At 41.2% G+C, this 24,744-nt stretch overlaps 3 protein-coding genes across 6 annotated transcripts; 2 read left to right on the top strand and 1 right to left on the bottom strand.

Moving 5' to 3' along the window:
* Window positions 1-1,067: 1,067 nt before the first annotated feature.
* LOC120062325 (ras-related protein Rab-6A-like) lies at window positions 1,068-8,701 on the top strand. Of its 2 annotated transcripts, none has more exons than XM_039012205.1 (8): window positions 1,068-1,299; window positions 2,464-2,522; window positions 3,363-3,416; window positions 3,779-3,884; window positions 5,009-5,120; window positions 5,540-5,633; window positions 6,684-6,750; window positions 6,977-8,701. In XM_039012205.1, the coding sequence occupies exons 1-8, from the start codon at window positions 1,221-1,223 to the stop codon at window positions 7,039-7,041; spliced, it is 636 nt and encodes a 211-aa protein (XP_038868133.1). In that variant the 5' UTR covers window positions 1,068-1,220; the 3' UTR covers window positions 7,042-8,701. The 2 variants fall into 2 exon arrangements, with proteins under 2 accessions (XP_038868133.1, XP_038868134.1); XM_039012206.1 differs by lacking the exon at window positions 1,068-1,299 and adding an exon at window positions 2,160-2,257.
* Window positions 8,702-9,905: 1,204 nt separating this feature from the next.
* Window positions 9,906-18,162, top strand: LOC120062326 (START domain-containing protein 10-like). The gene is made up of 6 exons (XM_039012207.1): window positions 9,906-10,304; window positions 11,591-11,738; window positions 12,250-12,353; window positions 14,870-14,987; window positions 15,135-15,187; window positions 16,367-18,162. Exons 1-6 carry the CDS (start codon window positions 10,116-10,118, stop codon window positions 16,580-16,582), a joined length of 828 nt encoding a protein of 275 aa, XP_038868135.1. The 5' UTR covers window positions 9,906-10,115; the 3' UTR covers window positions 16,583-18,162.
* A 2,119-nt stretch (window positions 18,163-20,281) lies between these two features.
* Window positions 20,282-24,409, bottom strand: LOC120062023 (PDZ domain-containing protein 11). Of its 3 annotated transcripts, XM_039011827.1 has the most exons (7): window positions 24,364-24,409; window positions 22,049-22,152; window positions 21,798-21,938; window positions 21,521-21,619; window positions 21,142-21,202; window positions 20,934-20,998; window positions 20,282-20,859 (listed from the first exon to the last, which is right to left on the bottom strand). In XM_039011827.1, exons 2-6 carry the CDS (start codon window positions 22,139-22,141, stop codon window positions 20,964-20,966), a joined length of 429 nt encoding a protein of 142 aa, XP_038867755.1. In that variant the 5' UTR covers window positions 22,142-22,152; window positions 24,364-24,409; the 3' UTR covers window positions 20,282-20,859; window positions 20,934-20,963. The 3 variants fall into 3 exon arrangements, with proteins under 3 accessions (XP_038867755.1, XP_038867753.1, XP_038867754.1); XM_039011825.1 differs by having other exon boundaries at window positions 20,282-20,998; XM_039011826.1 differs by lacking the exon at window positions 24,364-24,409 and adding an exon at window positions 24,080-24,243 and having other exon boundaries at window positions 20,282-20,998.
* Window positions 24,410-24,744: the final 335 nt, after the last annotated feature.

The raw sequence follows: 24,744 nt of genomic DNA on the forward strand, positions 1-24,744 counted from the left end.
GAAGCTGTTAAGAAGCCTTTTGGAGAACAGTCTATGACTAGGGTGGATGGAGTCTTCCTCTGACACCGCCTGGTATAGAGGTCCTGGATGGCAGGAAGCTTGGCACCAGTGTTGTACATGGCCGTACGCACTACCCTTTGTAGTGCCTTGCGGTCGGAGGCCGAGCAGTTGCCATACCAGGTAGTGATGCAACCAGTCAGCATGCTCTCTATGGTGCAGCTGTAGAACCTTTTGAGGATCTGAGGACCCATGCCGAATCTTTTCAGTCTCTTGAGGGGGAATAGGTTTTGTCGTGCCCTCTTCACGACTGTCTTAGTGTGTTTAGACCATGTTAGTTTGTTGGTGATGTGGACACCAAGGAACTTGAAGCTCTCAACCTGCTCCACTACAGCCACGTCAATGAGAATTTGGTGTGCTCGACCCTCCTTTTCCTGTAGTCCACAATCATCTCCTTTGCCTTGATCACGTTGAGGGAGCGGTTGTTGTCCTGGCACCACACGGCCAGGTCTTTGACCTCCTACCTATAGGCTGTCACTGTTGTTCTTGGGCACAGGGACTATGCTGCTCTACCAAGCAAAAAGGCAGTAACTGCTCATAGCGTGGAAATTAGAAAAATGGCTTGTATTTAACTTGGTTTCACAGTAACTTTATGCAGTTACTGCTAACATGACCCCCATTTTCTCCAAAACACAATACAATAGAGGCAGGATACTTGTCCACATGATTAAGCATGTATTTAATATAGCAAAAATTACATTAACCCATTTTGTGATCTGTCTTTTAGCCAAGATATGAAATGCAGTCATAATTGACTGTAGCGCATATAAGGCACACACAACAGTTGGGATGAACGAGTGACATATTTCCGGGCAAGAGAGATCCATTTGAAATGAATTCATTCTTCCCTCGCCCGTTGCCCTGCAAGTGTCAACTCGTCAGACGTCATGGTATTAAATCAGAAGTGTCCACTTAATTTGAGGGCCGAGGGGAACGGGTGTGTCTTTTAAGTGTTTGGAATGCAACCCTGCACTTTTTGGTACTCGTAGTCTGTCCGTCAGGGGGTGCTGGCTCGCGCGTCACAATTTCACATACAGAACTAGCATACACACAGAACGCAACAAAAGCTAGGCTATCGATACTACCCTGTGTCTCTTTCCCGTCGAGACAGCATAGGAAATTGGCAATATAGCTAGCTAGCTGTTATTTATCGTTTAATAAAGATGTCGACCACGACCGGCGGTGGAGAGTTTGGCAACCCCCTGCGGAAATTCAAGCTCGTATTCTTAGGCGAACAAAGTGGTAAGTGGAGGTCTTTTCAGCAGAGCATGTGAGTATTTGTTTTGGTGAGAGTACCGCTAGCTGACGTTAGCCTAGCTGTTAGCTAGCCAGGCCGAAACAGAAAGATTATGCTAAACGACGCCTTGTTATGTTAGTTAGCTATATTTTAGCCAAGGGAACTTGTTTACTAGCTAACGTTATCCCATTGCATCAGCAAAAATTGGTTGCTTGAGATCATGTTGCCAAAGATGTTGGTGGATAAAGCTAGCTAGTTAATTTAGGTACTAGCTAACGTTAGCTTGGTAATATATCTGGTCATGCATATCCCGTGACTAATAACGTTAAGATACTGAACTGTCGGTGTCATTCACGAGTTCAAGTTACATTCTTTCCATTTGATGTGAATGTTTTTCTGTTTACTTGGTATCTAACTTCACCTTGTGTGGGTGGAGTCAGTTTGCTAAGCCACGTCTGTCAGAGGGGAGCCAGTTGAGCTAGCTAGTTTGCTAACTCACTGAGCCGTTAGTTCAACCGTGGCCATTTCCTGTGACAAACGTCAACATTCAAAGAAATAAACCAGACATATGCTATATTATTTCCTCAAACAAATATTAATTCAGATTTGCATAGCCTCAAAACGGTGTATCGATTTTCCAGTCCATTTTAGTTAGCTAACGTTAGCTAGTTATCGCCTCCATTCGTGGAGCCACGAATGGAGGCGATAACTAGCTAACGTTAGCTAACTAAAATGGACTGGAAAATCGATACACCGTTTTGAGGCTATGCAAATCTGAATTAATATTTGTTTGAGGAAATAATATAGCATATGTCTGGTTTATTTCTTTGAATGTTGACGTTTGTCACAGGAAATGGCCACGGTTGAACTAACGGCTCAGTGAGTTAGCAAACTAGCTAGCTCAACTGGCTCCCCTCTGACAGACGTGGCTTAGCAAACTGACCCATTGCCAGCTCAGCGTGGGTCAGTACTCCAGCGCCTAGTTTTTCGATTTATCATGGAAATAAACAATATAATCACATATATGATCACTGTCAGTATTGTGTTTTAAATAGCTAAATGTTTATTATGAAGGTACATTTTATTACTTTTCCTCACGAATTACAGTTGCAGAGGATAATACAGAATTTAGAAAATGTCAATGTAAACGAAATGTTCTGTCTTTACAGTGGGAAAGACATCGCTTATCACCAGGTTTATGTATGACAGCTTTGACAACACCTATCAGGTACATTATCTTATCTCAAGTACAGTACTGGTAATTCATTGCATGTAACTAACACATCAATCAAATGTATTTATAAAGCCCTTCTTACATCAGCTGATGTCACAAAGTGTTGTACAGAAACCCAGCCTAAAACCCCAAACAGCAAGCAATGCAGGTGTAGAAGCACGGTGGCTCCCTAGCAAGGCCGACACCTAGAGAGGAACTAGGCTATGAAGGGTGGCCAGTCCTCTTCTGGCTGTGCCGGTTGGAGATCATAACAGAACATGGCCAAGATGTTCATAGATGACCAGCAGGGTCAGATAATAATAATCACAGTGGTTGTAGAGGCTGCAACAGGTCAGCACCTCAGGAGTAGATGTCAGTTGGCGTTTCATAGCTGATCATTCAGAGTATCTCGACCGCACCTGCTGTCTCTAGAGTTTAAAACAGCAGGTCTGGGACAGGTAGCACGTCCGGTGAACAGGTAATGGTTCCATAGCCGCAGGCAGAACAGTTGAAACTGGAGCAGCAGCACCACCAGGTGGACTGGGGACAGCAAGGAGTCATCAGGCCAGGTAGTCCTGAGGCATGGTCCTAGGTCTCAGGTCCTCCAAGAAAAAGGGTAACATTAGTTGGCATCCACACCACTCTGAGCTTTGGGTTGTTTTGCTTGGTGGAAATGTCTGCCTTTGAGAGCCATGTTCTGTTTTTTGTAACATGATTATAGCTTGATTATAGCTTGCATACAATCTGCTACAAAACGGGGGGGCGGGGGGGGGGGGGGGGGGCGGCAAGGTTGTTGAATGTAGTAGTCATGTAGTTTGTCAGTGATATCTGAGGAGAATGTTTTTTGTCTTGCAGGCAACAATTGGCATAGACTTTTTATCGAAAACGATGTATCTGGAAGATCGTACGGTAAGTACTACTTGGCTTCTATATCATCTGCATCACTTGAAACCATTTCACATGTCCCTTGAGTTTGTACCCATATGTAATCATTGTATATCCCCCTTCAAGCCACTGTCAAAAAGGGGCTTAGGTAGTCTCCTTTTAATCTAATCCTGACTAGACTGCTTGTTTAAAGCATGGACGTAGATGCACTATGAGTTGCAGTTTCATTATCAGTTTTTCATTTAGCCCATGTTTTCTTTCCTGCCATGATTCTGTTTTTAGTTCCATCATCATACGTTTTTGTCTCTGTCCACCCCTCCCCTCCATCCCCATGGCTGGGTTTCGAACTGTGTCCGCTCCTCGGTTTGTTGTGTGGCTGGCCACAGATTCGGCTCCAGCTGTGGGATACAGCCGGGCAGGAGCGGTTCCGCAGTCTCATCCCCAGCTACATCAGAGACTCAGCCGCTGCTGTGGTGGTTTATGACATAGCAAGTAGGTATCACCTCCCTGCCCTTCCCTCAGTGGACGGAAGGGGAGAACAGGGCAAACAGCATTTCCGCAGCTTGGCAACGTCACTGGACTGTAGTAATGGAAATAGCCTCCTGGTGCTTCAGGGCTTCCATTGTCTGAGAATTCTGTGCTACCCTAAAGTCAGTAGATATTATAAATGACATTGTTGGTGCAATGGTTCCAAATAGGCCAATAGAGTGGAATGGTAGACTTCTCAGTACATCCAGTGGTGATTGTGCTTGTGGAAATGTTGTCCCTAAAGGGGCTTGTCTAAGGAATGGGGGAAATGCTTTTCTTGCTCCAAAAGCATTGATTTGGAACATTTGCCATCTGTACTAGGTAACTAAAAAGCGTCAACATTGGGAACAGGTCATCTGCTAGCTACATGGGAAAGCTTTTTCCTATTCCAGGATGCATGAGCATTTTCGCCTCTGCTGCCTTGATGTTCTCTTGCAACTATTTTATGCCGTTCCTCTTTTCCCTTTCCGTCTGTCCCGTTTCCTTCTCCTCCGTCCCACTCCCCAGGTCCGACTCCAGCTCTGGGACACTGCTGGACAGGAGCGTTTCCGTAGTCTCATTCCCAGCTACATCCGTGACTCCACCATTGCTGTGGTGGTTTATGACATCACCAGTGAGTTAGAGCTGTGCTCTCATCACTGTAAGGGGGGGGGGGCAGGGTCAACTGGGACATTACATTGGGAAGGATGCTGTCATAACACAGTAGCAAACCTCAGCAGCTTCTAATGTATGAGTAGTGTTGCTATTATTGGATGCATTTAGTGTCGCCATGTAGGAACTTTAATGATGCAACTTCATGGAGGTTAGGGAGTTTTCCCTTGTATTAACAGTGGCGTGGGGACTACTTTTCCTTTATGTGCTTAAACTTAACTTACCGTTTACTTTTGCTTACTAACACCTGGCTACTGTGTGTTCACTCCTCCGCTGAAATCAACTGTACTGTCAATGAGGAGCAATGACTGTTCTGATTTGCAAATGTATGTAACGTGTTCATATCCCCTTCACCCGGAGTTCAAACCTCATAAGATATTTAAAGTGATCATGCTCACTCTGTATGCATTCTGAATTGCTACTGTTCTTCCCCTCAGACCTCAATTCATTCCAGCAAACCTCAAAGTGGATTGATGATGTCAGAACAGAGAGAGGAAGTGATGTCATTATCATGCTTGTGGGAAACAAAACAGACCTGGCTGATAAAAGGTACATGGTGGTGTGTGTGTGTGGAGAGTAGTTGGTGGGGTGGTAAACGGCAATGTGGTCCCTGAACTGGATATTGACGTATTTGACAACCGTTGTATGTGTGAACACTTTGTCTCAAAGCCTGGTTTCTCCTCCTCCCTCGACTGTATTTGGCATCCCATCTTATTTAGATTTTAATGAGTATATTGGGCACAACATTCATTTTCAAGTGTTTTCTGTTTTTGATCTATTGAACTTTACTCCATGTTCACCCTGCTTACTATTTGGTTAAACTTTTTTGGGGAGGTCAAATTTTGGTTTTATCAACATTTTTTTGTTCCCTCTCCCCGGTGTCTCCCCATGTCACTTTGATTTGGTGTCCACTCCCAACCCCCTGACACCACCTTCCCCTCCTGTCCCTCCCCCTGGGACCATGGCAGACAAGTGTCTGTAGAGACTGCAGAAAGGAAAGCTCGTGAACTCAATGTGATGTACATAGAGACCAGTGCCAAGGCTGGCTATAACGTCAAACAGGTGGGTGTCCAGTTACCACCAGCAGGTGTTCAAACAGCCTCCAGAACTGCTCATTATGCTCCCCCTTAGGAAGAGTAATTTGTCATGTACTACGTGGATTAGATGTTTAATGTGGACCAAGTGACTGTGCTGTGAGTGACTTTGGATTCTCTCTATAGCGTGTCAAGCTGTTTCATCTTTTCTCAGCAAAGCTGCTCCCTCCTATCCGTTTGTCTCTGAGGCATGACCAAACTAACCCTATCTCTCTTTCTAACCAGAAACTCTGAGCTCTCCGTTTTCTCTCCATCTCCCCCTTTCCCTCTCGGCCTGTCCTCTTTCATGTCTGTCTATCCCTCCATCTCTCCACCTCTCGGCTGTGGCCTGAGCAGACAGATCACCACGGAAGAGGGCGAGCAGAGAGCTAAGGAACTGAATGTCATGTTCATTGAAACCAGCGCAAAGACTGGCTACAATGTCAAACAGGTAGAGCTTCTGTTCACTCAGGATAGTCCAGCCCAATCTGCCCTCCTAGCCTACTTTCACAACTTCTAGTTTTCCCTTCTCTTTTCACTTGAATCCTCATGGCCTGTCCTCCTTGCCCTCTCTACGTTGTGATTCACCTCAGTGCTCAGGTGTTGTGTTGACGTTCACGTCCATTGCTTTAGAACGCTTCGGCATCAATTGTATTGTGCTGTCTGGCGCCGTGTTTTTTTTCTTTATTTTGCCTCGTTCCACAAAATGTCTGCTTGTGTTTCTCACTGTTTGGCATGGAGCCATCAACAGGCTTATTGAATAGGCATAGAATCGAAATAATCACATGACCATTTTTGACGCAAGTTAACGACTCTTAACGTGTTATTGGGACATCTTCCAAGATGAATGTGTAATAAATATCAGGATCAATTTCGTCAGATGCATGTAGCCCCATGTACAAATATACTGTAGATTTTTTTTTAAATACGTGAAATGATCGCTTATAAATATGTTGGCCACACTTGTGGCCAACATTACATTATTGATGCACTGTGTGGTACGGCTGTTTTGCTCCACTGATTCCTTGTGATTCCTCAGCTGTTTCGCCGTGTTGCCGCAGCCCTACCTGGGATGGACAGCACACCAGAGAAGAGCAAAGAGGACAGTATCTTTTCACAAAGGGGTTATCCCCGAGGCAGAATGGTTTGTAGTGTGTTTGAACTCAACATGTAATCAACACTCCAGAAATGCGTCAGTGTCTGTTGTAATGTTATCTGTTGCTTATGGATTTAATTTAGTTAAACTTGCATAATATTCTTCAAATTCTCCCCCAAATGTTTGATGCATGAAATGACTAATGAAGAATATTCCTTAAGCACCTCCTCTCTCAGTGATCGATATCAAACTGGAGAAGCCGCCGGAGATGGCTGTGACGGAGAGCAGCTGCTCCTGCTAGTAAACACCTAAACCCCCACCTGACCTGCCTCCTCCCCACCAACAGCTTGTGTCTCAGTGGCCACTCTCCCCACCCATGGCTCACTGCAATCGGCTGCAGAACGTCTTTCGACTCAGTGATTTTTCAGAGTAACTGTGTGGATGTGCTATTACTCTGTATTTAAACAGATCATCTAAAGATAATATTAAAGGTAAAAAGTAAAACTGTCAAAAACACAGAATAGGTTAAATGCTGAATATGATCAGATTGTCATCCAACTGCATGGCATTATCTAGGATTGCAGACTGACATAACTAACTGCTCCTGGGTTATTGCACTTTTTGGAGCATCAGTGCTATCACACTTGTCATTGTTGTAAAGTGATATTGTTTGAGATTATTTAAGTGACTATGAAAGGTCTCAGTCCCTTTTTGGTTCTTTGCTTTTATTTCCAATGGAGAGTCTGGAGTGGGTCAGCTACAGTATTCTATATACGTGATCAACAAAGTGTCTGTTACTGATTACCATGATTGTTTAAATATTTTGTTGCAAAAATATTATTTTGAATCATTGTTGGCTCAAATCTATTAATTTAAGCCTAATGAATAGGGGATATTTTTAAGGGCAAGAACAGCCAAATAACTTCATTTAGGATTACTGTAGTTCGTCGACTGAAGATTTCAATGGCGGCTGGTTTGTTAATTTGGCAGGTTGTCCAAGGGGATGCTTCAGAAAGTACGTGTAGCCAATCCGATAGGAAACGAGTATACATTTTTAGAAAAGGGACATAATCCCAAATTCATTGTACTGGAAAATACTAACTTAAATCTACTGATGTACACTTTAAAACTATAGCCGCTCTGTCAGAGGAACTTTCCTCAGTCATCTACACGCATACAAACATCTTGTGTCTGAGGAGAAAAGGTGTTTAAAGTCCATGTGTGGGGTTATGGAGTGAGCGGGTGTCAACCCTTTTACACACTAAATGGAAACATGTCACTTGGTCCATGCAATGTCTCCTGCTCACCCTCCAATTGATATATATATATATTGTCTTGTTTTCGTCACACTTGCAGGAACAGCGTGCTCATCATGCAGGATTTATAGACGGTTAAGAACACAGATTTCTTGCTTGTTTGTTCACCAACGGTGTGCACTGAATCGAGTCCCAATATTGTAAAGATCGAGAGGCCTGCTGCCGGGCCTCTGGCTTCAGTAGTTGTTTTGTAGAGCAGTTTAGATAGGAAGCGTTAGCTGTATCTGAGGATCAACTAACACCCTTGCTGTAAAAAACAAGTGCAGTGAAGATAATTTTTATTGCTATTGCCTGTGTATGACTGTTTTTTTATTTAACACAAGCAACTGTAAAATCGCATTGTATGCTTGACAAAAATAACAGTTGCTGGCACGCACGTGGAAGTTAGTGTTTTATTTCCGTGTCTCTGCTTGGATGCTGAATTTCAACGCAAAAGCCAGGCCTGGTTGTTTCGTCTCAAGTCACCACGGTCACACTGATGACTCCCTGCAGTGTGTATAGTCAGTGGATTGGTTTAGGTACAGAAAAGGCTTCACTTCACCCCTGTCCTTTACCACGTACACACGGTGGCATACACACAAACCAAATAACCACAGTCAAAAATGTACCAACCCCACCACCACACACCAATAGCTGTAGATTGTTTGGAAATGTAAACATTTTTAAAATGTTTAAACAAATGTAGATACGTATTTAATTACATCGAACAACCTTTAGCTTTATAGCTAATTCTATTACCTGTCGCTGACTGAATACTCAGCTCTGTGCTTTTCTGAAGTGTCTGTCCAGTTGAAATATGTCTACTAGTTTTTAGCAATGTTTCTGTGAATAATAATGTACTGTTAGTATTACTCTGCTGTTAAAAAATAAAAAGTATAGTTAAAGAACACAAGTGTATCACACGAAGTAAAGGTATTTCACCAAAATTGTTTCAAGCTTCTCGCAAATTATTTTTTGAATATTATTAATAGGATAAGCCTACCTTTACATACACATTACTTTAGAAATGTTCATTTAACTTCGTTCCTACAAAATGAAGAATGTCAGATTTGTTATTTATCAGTGTGGTCTTTAAAATATCTTATTTTACCTCTTTCTTTTTTATCCGTGTAATATAGTATTACAGGTCAAAGGTTATTGGCCCTAATGAATGGAATGTTGCCTTTTGTCACTACAGTGCTGATCAATAGATGTATGTGCCTTGTCATGTAATCCACAATGCATTAGTGATAATTGTAACCAACAATGTGACCGTTTCTGTGCCAGGAGGACATTTTATTTTTGCATAAGATATTGTGCATTTACAATATACAGTATTTAGACTTTGAGAGTGACTTATTGGCCAAGCATAAACTATTTATGACTGATAGGATCAACGTTCTCTGTTTTCGAATTTACCTGAACGTTATAATTATTCCGAGATATCACCTATGGCTACAACTATTGAGGTGTCTTATTCTAATACCCAACAATAATTAATTAAGATTTGTCATATTGCGCACGTTACACATCATGAATAATAATATATCGAGGCAAAAATTTGACAGTGTACAAATAGCTAAATAAAACTCAATTGAATTAGCATGAGTCTGATTTAAATATAATTGAAATATATAGGTCTATTTAGCCTAAACTATGGCCTATTTATATTTAAATCTAGGGATACCATCATTCCCAATGTCAGCCAAGTTGAGCTAACACAAGCTAGGAGTAGTTCTCATTCCAAACCTATGTGTGCACTGTGTGTGACAAGAAAAGATTACAGTATACTACCTGTGTGCATTCCGGAAGCAGTGACGTGAGGAGTTGTTCTGCATTATTTTCGGCTGGACGCTGGGTGGGTCAGGAATCCAACACAAAAATCCAGTCTAACTTGATATGATAATTAGTGAGTATATCTGGATTGATCTCACTGTCATAATAGAACTGCATTTTGGAGGCAGGAGGATCGGACTGGATACACAACATTAATTCAGTGACTTTACTAGCATTGCCTTTCGCACTTGTTTTACTACTTGTTAAGTAGCTACCATTTTCCCCGTTCATTCAGAACGTTATTATGTCTCGAATTCTTTCGGGAATTATACCAGACGAGGCAGTCTTCACAGACTTCAGAAGACAAGCCTTGTCAACGGACAACTGGTACAGTAAATATGACAAGAACGGAATGGAGGTCTGGGTCGAGGTGGCCCCTATAGCATCATCCCCTCAAGGAAACAAAAACATCCCTAAAGTTCACAAGATAAAGGTGAGGACACTTTGGCTTGACTTATCTGTCGATTTGATACACAGTAGTTTAGCCTAATGTTTTAGCACTAACACTAAACAGTATATGATCATGGATGAGTTGAGTTGTTTGACTAAAATATGTTCTATATATATATATATTATTATTATTTTTTTTCACCTTTATTTAACCAGGTAGGCCAGTTGAGAACAAGTTCTCATTTACAACTGCGACCTGGCCAAGATAAAGCAAAGCAGTGCACAAAAACAGCAACACAGAGTTACACATGGGATAAACAAAGTACAGTCAATAACACAATAGAAAAATCTGTATACAGTTTGTGCAAATGAAGTAAGGAGGTAAGGCAAATCTGTATACAGTTTGTGCAAATGAAGTAAGGAGGTAAGGCAATAAATAGGCCAATAGTGGCGAAGTAATTACAATTTATTACAATTTACACTGGAGTGATATATGTGCAGATGAGGATGTGCAAGTAGAAATACTGGTGTTCAAAAGAGTAGAAAAACAAATATGGGGATGAGGTAGGTAGTTGGTTGGATGGGCAATTTACAGATGGGCTGTGTACAGCTGCAGCGATCGGTAAGCTGCTCTGACAGCTGACGCTTAAAGTTAGTGGGGGAGATATAAGTCTCCAACTTCAGTGATTTTTGCAATTCATTCCAGTCAACTATATATAGTCAACTATATATAGTCAACTATATTAACAATATCCTGTTTTCTATTATGAATCCCATAGTCTGAATAGAGCAATAGACATTGCATTAAAGGACTAACTTTTACCCATTCCTGTCCTTTGTCTAACTTTTTCCAATGTATCTCTATCGGGGCGCTCCACCCCTGTTCCTGGAGAGCTGCCGTCTTGTAGGTTTTTGATCCAACCCTAATCTAGCGCACCTGATTCTAATAATTAGCCGGTTGATGAGCTGAATACGGTTAGTTACAGCTGGGGTTGGAGCGAAAACCTTTCAGGAGGGTAGCTCTCCAGAAACAGGGTTGAAGAGCCCTGCGCTAAGTAGTCTTTTGACATTTCAATGTCCCTTGGAGACAGCGTAACACAGGTTTTCTGTTACACATTTCCACCACAACCCTTTTGTTTTTGTGTGGCAGCATTGTTACAAGAACACCTAGGGGTTTCCAGTTTTCCATGACCATTGGTTTATCTGGTGTCATATTTTATTGTAGTGAGTACTCAACAGATAAGACCTGATCTTGAGATGGAATTAATTTATTGTATTACTTCAATAATCAATTTACTTCAATGCTCTCTTTTGCTGTTTGGATTTCAGTGCAGAATGACCATAAAAGATGTGTCAGCCGCCACCATGTACGACGTCCTTCATGATGGCCTGTATCGCAAAAAGTGGGACCCCACCATGTTGGAGAGCTTTGACATTGCCCGTCTCTCCCCTAACGCTGATGTGGGCTACTACTCATGTGCGTGCCTCTTATTTGCTTGAGTTAAAAGTGTTATTCCACATTCCTCTGTTATTGTCTCTTTCTTTACAGTGCAAAAACCTGACGGGTCAAATTTACTAAACGTTTGTGGTTCAAAGATGACCACAGGTGAAAATGTGCAGTAAATCTGGTGTAAAGTATTTTATTTACATTCCTTCCACTGTCCCATTGCTTTGAGGTACCCATTTTTCCATGGTGCCCCTCCACTGCGTCTCTGTTTCCATTGCCTCCTCTCTCACTGACTTCCATTACACTATATTGCATTGGTTCCATCAGCAGTTGTAGTGTACTTTTTATTCTGCCCTCAGGAGTTCAGATAAGGCATGAGGGAGCTGGTTTTGGAGTGTATTTGTAGTCAACACGAGAGTGCAGTTGCTGCCATTGTAGGTCTTCGGAATCTTTGGTTACCATGACAGGGGGGGGGGGGGTGTTTGTAGGAAAGCTCTCCTCAAGTAGTTTTTCATTTGTTGTTGTCCCTTTTGGTTTTCAGGGCTATGTCCGAAGCCACTAATGAACAGAGATGTGGTGACGCTGCGTTCCTGGCAGGTGACGGACGACGAGTATGTGATCGTTAACTACTCAGTCAAACACCTGGTACGTATGCTATGCACCTTCACCTCCTCGGTCTGTAGACTCTCTGGCTCTTAGCAACCATCCAGTACATACACCAGTCTGTCTCCGCTCTACCATTCCTATAGTTCAGTGGCAGTTATTGTCCTCATACAGGCCCTTGAAAAAGTATTCAGACCCCTTGGATTTCTTCACATTTTATTGTGTTACAAAGTGGGATTCAAATGGATTTAATTGTCTTTTTTGTTGTTGTCGACAATATACATAAAATACTTTAATGTCAAAGTTGAAGAAACATTTGAAAAAAAAAGACTAGAATATAGTCATTGCATAAGTGTTCAGCCTCTTTGTTTAGGCAAGCCTCAATTAGGTCAGGAGTCAAATTTGGCTTAACAAATCACATAAACAGTTACATGGACTCACTTTGTGAAATAATAGGGGTTGACATGATTTTTAAATGATTAAGCATTCCTCTGCCCCCATACATACAACATCTGTAAGGTCCCTCAGTCAAGTATTGAATTTCGAGCATAGATTCAAGTACAAAGACCAGGGAGCTTTTCGAAAGCATCATTAAGAAGGGCAGTGAATGGTAGATGGGTAACAATAACAAATCAGACATTGAATATGTCTTAAAGCATGATGTGGTTAATAATTATGCTGTGGATGATGTATTAAACCACCCAGACACAACAAAGATACAGTCGTCCTTCTGAACTGAGCTGCAGCACAGGAAGGAAACTGCTCAGGGATGTCACCATGAGGCCATTGGGGATTTTAAAACAGCTACAGAGTTCAATGGCTGTGATGGGAGAAAACTGAGGATGGATCAACAGCATTGTAATGACTCCACAATAATGAACTAAATGACAGAGTGAAAAGAAGACAAATATACTAAATATTCCAAAACATGCATATTGTATGCAACAAGGCACTTAAGTAATACTGATGGAAAAAAACATGGCAAAGAAATACACTTTTTGGCCTAAATGCAAAGCTTTATGTTTGGGGCAAATCCAACACATCACTTACAAAGAAGACAGCCTCCTTATTTTCAAGCTTGGTGGTGGCTGCATCATGGTATGGGTATGCATGACATTGGCAAATACTGGGGGGCTATCAGAATAAAAAGAAACGGGATCGGGCTAAGCACAGGCAACCTGGCTCAGTCTGCTTTCCACAGGACACTGGGAGATGAATTCACCATTCAGCAGGACAATAACCTAGAACACAAGGCCAAAGCTACACTGGACTTGCTTACCAAGAAGACAGTGAATGTTCCTGAGTGGCCAAGCTACAGTTTTGACTTAACCCAATGAGTCCCACCGGTGTGATTTAGGACTTCTAACCCCTTTTAAAAATGGTGGTACCAACCATTAGTCTGTGTGAGACAAGGGCGGATCTCGAAGGGGCCCGGGGCTGGGTCTTTTTTACAAAAATGTCTGTAGAGTCAGAATGGTTTGAGCTACAAAGTATTATAGCTACAGTATTTCTGAAAAGCTGAGACACGCATGTTTTGCTCTATGACCCTCACAAGCTACACAAGTCGTTAGAAGCTAAGGGGTTCTTCTACATAGAAGATCATAGGAAATCCCAGGACATAGTGTCTATAATACTGTAATAAGCTCACATAGTTGCTGTCACAAACTCAACACAGTTGTCACTGACTAGTTGGATATTAATTTCCCAATGAGCAAACAATTTCTGTACTTACAACATTCACATACATTTTTCATTTTTAACATTCATCATTTTTATCCAATTTTTGCTTTTTTTGAATGCAACTGTTAATGTCAAATAGTTTTGTGTTCTACCTGTAGACCTGGTTGTCCTGAAAAGAAAATGGTAAAACACTTCAATGTGAAGCTAAATATAAGGGCTGGACATGCAGATAAATGAAAGTCAGAAAAAATGAAAAGCTGAATTTCGCTGGGGTCTCGGGACTGATAGGGTTAAATCTGCTTGAAATACTATGGCAAGACATCAAAATTGCTGTCTAGCAATGATCCCCAACATCTTGACAGAGCATGAAGAATTTTGAAAACATTAATGGGCAAATATTGCACAATCCAGGTGTGCAAAGCTCTTAGACTTACCCAAGAAGACTCACAGTTGTAATTATTGCCAACATGTATGGACTCAGGAGCTGAAAACTTATGCAAAGACTATATATTATTTATTAAATTTTTATGAATCTTAACAAAAATATATAAATTGTTCTTCCACTTTGACATTACAGAGTATCTTGTGTAGATTGTTGCCAGAAAAAAAGCTAATTAAATTCATTGTAAATCCTACTTTGTAACACAATAAAATGTGAAGAAATCCAAAGGGTCTGAATTATTTTGAAAGACACTGTAGATGAGTCATATAACAGAACCACCTTGTGTATATTTAACAAGATGAGGTGGTTCTAATGTGGATGAAGAAATTATGTTTTTATTGCAATGTAACATTGTTACTAATAGGTACTGAATGTTACATCGGTCTACATACGCCCAAAATCTCAGCTGATTTGGTTCTTATTTCTTCCGTCACAGAAATATCCTCCCAAAAAGGACCTTGTGAGAGCCATCTCCCTCCTGACTGGCTACCTGGTGAAGGCCACAGGACCCAATAGCTGCTCTTTTACCTACCTCTCACATTCTGACCCCAAAGGTGAGACCCACAGTCCACTGACCTTCTTCAGATCCTATGCTTCAGTTGTCTTTTCTTTATTGAAAGATATTTGATACAGGGTATGTTACACTACAGGTACCAAGAGGTGCTGTGAATATTGATTATTTGGTTTATTCTGTATTTCAGGTTCTCTTCCAAAGTGGGTGGTGAACAAAGCGTCTCAGGTTCTGGCTCCCAGGGTATGAATAATATCAGCCAACATTGTTACTAATCTTCCTTCAGCTAAATTCTTTAGCTAAATTCTGTTTGACGACAGAGTTATAACTGGTTTTTAATTTGGTTCCAAAGCAACAATCAGCCAATACCTCTGTGTGTTTGTGCGTGTTACGGTGGTAACTCTTGTCCTGAACTAGGTAGTAAAAGCTTGCCATCTAAGAATATTGAGTGTGGGTTTCAAGTCTCTTAAATTACCATGGTAACCATAAAAAACCCACTGGAAGGCCCAGTCCAGCTCTGTTTGTTTTTTTGACATTTAAGTCTCTCAGGAAGAGAAAATGACTCTCAGCAGCCCTGTAAAACTTGTTCTTCTGGTTTCATAGCAGCGTGAAACTATTCAGGGCAAGGTGCGTCTTTGTGTGCGAAACCAAGACTGTGTGTGTGGCTCATAGCTGTGATTGAATGGAAACCTGATGATTAATGATTAACAGCTAGCTGCTCATCTTAAATTGCACCCCACTTACGCTCATTGTAATATCATTACATTATGTATAGTGCCTTCAGAAAGTATTCACACCCCTTGGCTTTTTCCACACATTTTGATGTGTTAGTCTAATTTGAAAATTGATTAAATTGACATTTTTTAAGAGTGGTACTCAGTTGATATGTTGTTGGATTTGCCCCACCCATAATGCTTTGTATTCAGGACATGACGTTAATTTCTTTGCCACGTTTTTTAGCAGTTTTACTTTAGTGGCTTATTGCAAACAGGATGCATGTTTGGAGTATTTGTATTCTGTACAGGTTTCCTTCTTTTCACTCTGTCAATTACATTAGTATTGTGGAGTAACTACAATGCTGTTGATCCATCCTCCATAACAATTGAATACTTATTGACTCAAGACAATTCAGCTTTTCACTTTGAATTCATTTGTAAACATTTCTAAAAACATAATTCCACTTTTACATTATGGGGTATTTTGTCTGTAGGCTAGTGACACAAAATCTCAATTGAATCCATTTTAAATTCAGCCTGTAACACAACAAGTGGAAAAAGTCAAGGGTTTGGGAGGTGTGAATATTTTCTGAAGGACTGTACATGCATATGACTCAGGGCAGAACTGTAAAAAAAAAATGAAGTGAAGGGGAAAAACTAGGCTGAGACTCAGCTCTCGTTCTGACGCACTCCTCTCTCCTTGTAGGTACTGAAGTGTGTGCACAAGGCGGGCCAGAGTTACCCAGAGTGGAAAGAGCAGAACTCTCCAGATCAGAAGCCCTGGTTGTACCCAGAGCAAAGCACCCTGCCCATGATGGACCCAGCTGAGCTGACCATCCAGCGGGCAGACTCTCTGGAGAACGTAGACGAGAGCTCCCAGCTGGATGTTCAGGAGAGTAACAAAGCAGAGGACAGCAGCTGAGCACATCTGTCAGAGGGGATGCAGCCTAGACAAGAGAGGATGGATGGACAAGCTCAGGCAGACCTAAAGACTCAAGTCCTCAACCTCTCCATGGCACATGATCCCAATCTTTAAAGTTTTAAGATCCACCCCCAATTTATTTTGTACTTATCCAGTTTTTGCCTTATAAACCACTATTTATGCCTCTATGGAGGACGAGAGAATAAACTGTTTACATCTGTTTGGCCTTATGGAGCTGAACAACATACCAACGAGTGGAAATTCTGGTTCTTCCCCTCCGCCTGAACTGATAATACAGCCAGTTTTTGCCAACGAACTGTGCCAACTCCAGACAATGCACTGGCAGAGGTGCTAGAAGGACTTGGTTGTTGATTGTTACGTACAGCTACTTTTAGAAACGGCAGCATCAGGTATTTTATATTACCAGCAATGCTTCATAGTTTTTTATACAATTTGATATGAGGTTTGGAATAATTCAGAACCAAGTTAAAGAAAAGCCAGGATTGGCTGTTTTGATTTCCTGAGTATAAATTAAAGTGACAAGATGTATTTGTGTATGATGTTTTTTTATTTTTTTATTTGATGGAATACTTGTTTCTTGAGCTACATTGTATTTCACTATTGTCTTCATGACTGGAAACCATGAGTATGGATAGACAGAAAGTGCCTTGTCATTCTGTAGGTTCCCATATTGGTATTTATTGAAGGTTTGTGCAATCTGGGAGGGAGACAGTGGAATTCATTCCATTGCTGGTTATATACCCTTGGTATATATGCTTGGTATGTATGCTTTGGTCTTACTGTAGGCACTGAATATAGGAACCAATGGTGACTTAATTAAATGGAAATATTTTTAGCAAAATATCACACATAGTATTTTAACAAATATACAGTGAATTGTATGATTTTTTTTGTGTTATTACCTGAAGAATCACCATCATAGATCTTACCCCTTTTAAAGTGTATTTATTTTCATGAAGTTACTGATAAGTAATGTCATGACAGAGCAAGCAAGGATCCTGAAGTTAGCCTTGCATACAGCTCTTGAACATGACTTTGAAGACAAATGTTTTTTTATAAACCTCAGATAAGGTTCACGTGTATGTGTGTGTAATTACAGTGTTTTGCTGTGACAGTCAGTCAACCCCCCCAACAGAAACTCAAAGTGGAGCAACAAGTTAATCTACTGTGGTGTCACTGGAGCAATACAGGGAGACCTGTTTTTCACAGGAAGGGAGGGTGTTTGTGTTTCAGGGAACATATTGTAGTTGCATTAACCTACATGACCTGATTTAACGTACATGACCTGATTTAACCTACATGACCTGATTTAGCCTACATTACCTGATTTAACCTATATGACCTGATTTAGCCTACATTACTTTTTTTTTTTTACCTTGTCAGCTCGGGGATTCGATCTAGCAACCTTCCGGTTACTGGCCCAACGCTCTAACCACTAGGCTACCTGATTTAACCTACATAACCTGATTTAGCCCAGATTAAGCTTCTGTAACCATGTAATGATTCTTTCATTGAAAGAGGAAACCAAATGTGTCACAGAAGACCAAATAAAGTTATAGCAAGGCTTGAGAGTTTAGACGTGTTTTATTTAGTGTTTTACGAGAGCATGATCTGTGAAGTGGGTCACAGGACAGAAGATAGAGTGACAGTGAAAACAGGTTCTACTATCCTGACTCCATCTTTAGGGTCATTAATGGACGAGTGATTTAATGGACAAGTGATTTATTTACACTATCTAATCTATTTTGACATGTTAAAACAGAAATGGAACTCATTCCGTGCTGACATTTTATAAGTGATGGACCATAAACTACGGCACAGGAAACAATGTGATTTTGTTTAATGTATTGAGCTTCATACAAGGCAAGTATTAATTTATTTGAGATTATGGTGTTGCCATAGTTGAATGAAGGATGTTGGCACCTTAATAGTCGACACGTTATGTCAAATATAATTTAAGTTAGTTAATAATAGTTCTACATTGTTTTTTTGTGTAATAGTAAGTCTGGAAAAATGTTATCTTAGATAATCGAAACATTTCATATTAAATGTACTTAATCTTTTACACAGTATCAAGGCATTATCAAGGCCTCGGTCCATTATAACATTTTTTGGAATATCATTCAACTGTGTATAAATGTATATATACTGAACAAAATTATAAATGCAACATGCAACAATTTTTTTTAAACAATGTAATTTTAGAATAAGGCTAATGTAAAATGTGGAAAAAGTCAAGGGGTCTGAATACTTTGAAGCGTGTGTATGTCTATAAACTCAGCAAAAAAAGAAACGTCCCTTTTTCAGGACCCTGTCTTTCAAAGATAATCGTAAAAATCCAAATAACTTCACAGATCTTCATTGTAAAGGGTTTAAATACTATTTTCCACGCTTGTTCAATGAACCATGAACAATTAATGACCATGCACCTGTGGAACGGTCGTTAAGACACTAACAGCTTACAGACGGTAGGCAATTAAGGTCTCAATTATGAAAACTTAGGACACTAAAGAGGCCTTTCTACTGACTCTGATAAACACCAAAATAAAGATGCCCAGGGTCCCTGCTCATCTGCATGAACGTGCCTTAGGCATGCTGCAAGGAGGCATGAGGACTGCAGATGTGGCCAGGGCAATAAATTGCAATGTCCGTACTGTGAGATGCCTAAGACAGGGAGACAGGACGGACAGCTGATCGTCCTCGCAGTGACAGACCACGTGTAACAACACCTGCACCGGATCGGTACATCCGAACATCACACCAGCGGGACAGGTACAGGATGGCAGCAACAACTGCTCGAGTTACACCAGGAACGCAGAATCCCTCCATCAGTGTTCAGACTGTCCGCAATAGGCTAAGAGGCTGGACTGGGGACTTGTAGGCCTGTTGTAAGGCAGGTCCTCACAAGACATCACCGGCAACAACGTCGCCTATGGGCACAAACCCACCATCGCAGGACCAGACAGGACTGGCAAAAAGTGCTCTTCACTGACGAGTCGCGGTTTTGTCTCACCAGGGGTGATGGTCGGATTCGTGTTTATCGTCGAAGGAATGAGCGTTACACCGAGGCCTGTACTCTGGAGCGGGATCGATTTGGAGGTGGAGGGTCCGTCATGGTCTGGGGCGGTGTGTCACAGCATCATCGGACTGATCTTGTTGTCATTGCAGGCAATATCAACACTGTGCGTTACAGGGAAGACATCCTCCTCCCTCATGTGGTACCCTTCCTGCATTGCTCATCCTGACATGACCCTCCAGCATGACAATGCCACCAGCCATACTGCTCAGGAATGTCAGTGTTCTGCCATGGCCAGCAAAGAGCCCAGATCTCAATCCCATTGAGCACATCTGGGTCCTGTTGGATCAGAGGGTGAGGTCTAGGGCCATTCCCCCCAGAAATGTCCAGGAACTTGCAGGTGCCTTGGTGAAAGAGTGGGGTAACATCTCAGCAAGAACTGGCAAATCTGGTGCAGTCCATGAGGAGGAGATGCAGTGCAGTACTTAATGCAGCTGGTGGCCACACCAGATACTGACTGTTACTTTTCATTTTGACCCTCCCCTTTGTTCAGGGACACATTCCATTTCTGTTAGTCACATGTCTGTGGAACTTGTTCAGTTTATGTATCTTGTTATGTTCATACAAATATTTACACGTTAAGTTTACTGAAAATTAACACAGGTGACAGTGAGAGGACGTTTCTTTTTTTGCTGAGTTATATATATATATAATATATATATATATATATATATATACACACACACTACACACACACAATTTGGGTAACCAGTTTAAAACCTAGTATTCACAACGCTCCGGGTCAGAGGTGAGTGAAAGCAGGTTGGTTAACAAAAGGGCTGCAAGCTTTTATTCCTGTCATCACTCAATCCCTCGATGGCATATTCAGTGATAACTTCCCTTAAGAATGTGTCCCTTTGACATGCACTGCAGTTGACGTAGTTTGTTTTCTCTGGTGTTGATGCTTAGTGCTTCTTTTATATGCAGGGGACCTGGAGCATTATGGTATGTAAATAGTATACATTACTCTATGTAGTGTCTTCAGTACATGACTCACTATGTAAGTGAGTGAACACCTGATATAACAACATCCTTTCAGCATCTGAAGCAGTGTGCATCGTTTAGTATGCAGAGGGGGAATGCAATGTCTTTATGTGGTCCTGGGGTGTAAATGTGAATGGATCCAGTTAGTCATGCGGTTGTCCATCCTTAGGTTGAAACGGAGGACGGGGGCTGTAGTCTGTGGGAGGAGGACACTAGTGAAGTGCAGGTCTATCCACCAAGGACATCAACTCCTACAAGACGGACACTCACACACTCTCTCCCGGGGAACTCTTCTGCCACCTAATGCACAGTCCTTTCCTTCTGTCTCTGGTAGTCTATGGGAAACAGGAAGTTATATAACAACCGTTATTAAAACTTCACAGGTTGGAGAGGAGAAACTGAGGCAATAATGGCGTCAGATACAATTTAGGCACCTTCTAAAATATTAGATGGCGGAGCAGGTGATGGCAACACTTACTGTAGGGAAAGAAGCGCACCCTCATCAGAATCTCTCTGGCAGTCTTCAGAATCTCAACAGCCTGAGAGGAGAAGAAACGTTTTCTATGAGTGACAAATGTATGCCCGAAGTGTGAACATTTTTATAAACATAAGTTAGTGCTGCGGTACAAAATTAAGTAATGAGATTTATCAAGAGGTATAGTGTGGTGTGTACCAGAGGAGGCTGGTGGGAGAAGCTATAGGAGGATGAGCTCATTGTAATGGCTGGAATGGTATCAATGGAACAGAGTCAAACACATTGTTTCCATGTGTTTGGTACCATTACATTGATTCCATTCCAGCCATAGTCCTTCCCACCAGCCTCCACTGGTGTGTACATTCTACAGTACATCACTGACCCTCGAGTGCTCTATGTCCTGGAAGTCCACCTCATTGACAGACAGCACCTGATCTCCCTCCTGGAGCTCTGCTCTGTGGGCGTCCGAATCTGGGACCACCTATCATACACACAGAGAGAGATGAAGGAGATAGGAGAAAACAGAGATGCCAACAGAGATGCCAACATTTCAGATCCTTAGAAGTGTAGGCTAGGTAGATCAGCCCTGATTGGGCAGTAGCACCAGCCTCATCCTCTCACACACACAGCTACATCCTCTCTCTCACACACACACACACCTTGGAGATGAAGATGCCCAGCTGAGAGGCCTTGCCCCCACGGATGTTGAAGCCTAACTGTGCCCCTGGAGGTTTCTTCAACACGATGGTGCGTGGCAGGAACTGGGTCAGCTCATTGTTGTAGTCAGGATGGTGGATACGCTACACAGACAGACACAGAGGGAACATCGTTGAAGATCTGTGGTGGCGGCGCCCTAGACTGAATGTTGCCAGTGTTATGACAGGGTATGGATGTCATGTCAGGCTCATACCTCCTGCGGGGCTATCCATGCTGGGGGACTCTCGTAGGAAGGCAAAAAGACAACTGGGAGTTGGTAGTCATCATATGGGATCTTTTGGTCCATGGTTTCAAAACCTATTGGTTAAAAAAAGCATAGGCAATGATCATTACAGCACGCAATAGTCTCTCCAAAACAATATGTTATGTCTGTTTGGAGGCTGTGGGACACTAAATGGCGCTGCATGGTCAATCTGAATGTCTGCATTGGCCATGCAGCATTTACGGTGATACGACCTATGCAGAAGTCAGGGCATTCATACTTCTTGCACTTTGCGGAGCAGCGCAGAGCTGTTGTGAAAGATGTTGTCAAGAAAGTGAGTTTGTGTTTATACAGGACCTCCCGCCTTCATCTACTGTCAACCAATTTAATTATATATATATATATATTTACCTTTATTTAACTAGGCATGTCAGTTAAGAACAATTTATATTTACAATGACGGCCTACCCCGGCCAAACCCTGACGATGCTGTGCCAATTGTGCGCCGCCCTATGGGACTCCCAATCACAGCCGGATGTGATGCAACCTGGATTCGAACCAGGGACTGCAGTGATGCCTCTTGCACTGAGATGCAGTGCTCAATTTGGCATTGTTACAATGCGTCGCTGCACTGTTAAAACATTTGAGAAGCGCACGGCGATGCGATACAGAGCTAAATTTGGCCTCTGCGTACCTCCAGATCAAGCATAAATTGGCTCTTAGCGATTTCAATGAGGAACAATTCTACCGGTCAAGTGTGCTGCGTTGTTTTGCGTCAATGCTTAATTATCGATTCACGATTTTGCTGGGGTGCAACTTACTTTTTTTTCAAAAAGGGAGGGGTTAATTTGGTCATGGACAGGCGAGAGGAATTCAGAGACCTTATTCTGCGCTGGCAAAATCACAGATGTACAGGCAATTTGGCTAAATAAAATAAGGCAATAAATAATCACAGGAGGTTTGCCTCTGCAATAACAGTATAAGCGAGACAATAACTTATTGAACAGGGACTCAAATCAAATTCCATAAACGCTACTGGCTCAGCCATTAGTACCTGCATTTTTCATGTTCGCAACATGTCCTGACATTTTTTATTTATTTATTCATAATACAAAAAAACTTACATTGCTACATCAAACATGTCTAACAAAACAAAACACAGGTATTAACAAGAAAATACTCAAACATACAAAAAAGATCAATAAAATAATACAAAAAATTAAAAAATTCAGTGCCATTGTATTCACTCTGAAAAAATCTTATTATAATGATTCAGGAAAATGTTATTCTTGTTGTTATTCACTAGGGTTAATGTTTTAATAAAATAGTTAAATTCAATCAAAAACAATTGTAATTTTGGTATAGAATTTTGGAATTTTTGTTTGTGTATGAAGTATTTGGCAAAAAAAAATAAAAAAATTAACAATCATTTCAGTGGTCTTGTTATCATTGCAATAGTAACATATATCTTTCATGTCAAAAACATAGGCAGTGTTCATAATGGTAAATAAGTATTTTGTAAGGTTTTCCCAAAATTCTGACACAAATTTACATTCAAAGAACAAGTGAGACAGATTCTCACCTTCTTTTTCACAGAAAACGCAGATATCATCAATAGCCACAAATTTGGATATCATAGAATTACATGGATATATCTTATGTAAAATTTTGAAGTGCACTTCCTTAACTTTGTTTGGTATACTGTATTTGTAAGGCCTTAACCATGCATTTTTCAAGACAATGTCAGGAATAAGCATGTTCCAGAATAACTTCCTCTCGGTGTAAATTGGTTTTGTGAATGAAGAATTTCTCTTATAAATGTATTACAACAAGTTCTCTCAAGTAAGTTCACGCCTTCCAATCTGAGTTCTGGAAAAACGTTGTGATCATTCCCATAACTAAGATGAGTTTTCATTAGTGTAGTTAGACCACTGGGAACGGCTTTGATCACAGAAATAAACTTTCTGAAAGGTATTGGAAACTCTTTCAATGTTATAAATTGTTCATATGTGAGAATATTACCCTTGTTGTCGAAAATATCAAGAACAAAGTCAATATTCCTCTCATGCCAGCTGGGAAGCGTGTCCTGACATTTGTTGTTCGCTAACGTTAGCTATCACCAGTTAGCTAGCTAGCTTAGGCGGTGATTACAAGCTGCACCATCGTCATTCTGACAAAATAACGCAAGTGTAGCAAGTAAACTACAGATTACTTTAAATGTTACAATGAATCCAAAATATAAACACCGTTATTTTATTAATGTAATCTACTGTTAGCTAGCTACAAATAGCAACAAACAATCTTACCAGGCAAAAAAGACAACTTCCCCTTCAAGCCACGCCCTACTGATGAGTCATGGGTAACTGCATAGAAAATAATAAAACTTTATTGTCCATCAAGGATGGAATTGTTTCTTTAGAATCACCTTCCATTAAAAGGGTCACATACGCATACACATTTAAACCAGTCAGTCCATAATTTTGCATACACCAAAAACATTGATACATTCACTCACAACCGACCGCTGTCCCAACTGCACTGGATAGATAAGTACATATACTGATACAATTTAGTTTGCATTTCACAGGCCAACAGCACAAGGAACAAATTAATGTTTGAACACATTCTTCTTGGCCATGGGCATTCTGAAGCGCTGGCCAGAGGGAAGCCTCTCGAACTGAGGGTGG

Source organism: Salvelinus namaycush, chromosome 17 (genome assembly GCF_016432855.1).
Source record: "Salvelinus namaycush isolate Seneca chromosome 17, SaNama_1.0, whole genome shotgun sequence".
Lineage (NCBI taxonomy): Eukaryota > Metazoa > Chordata > Actinopteri > Salmoniformes > Salmonidae > Salvelinus > Salvelinus namaycush.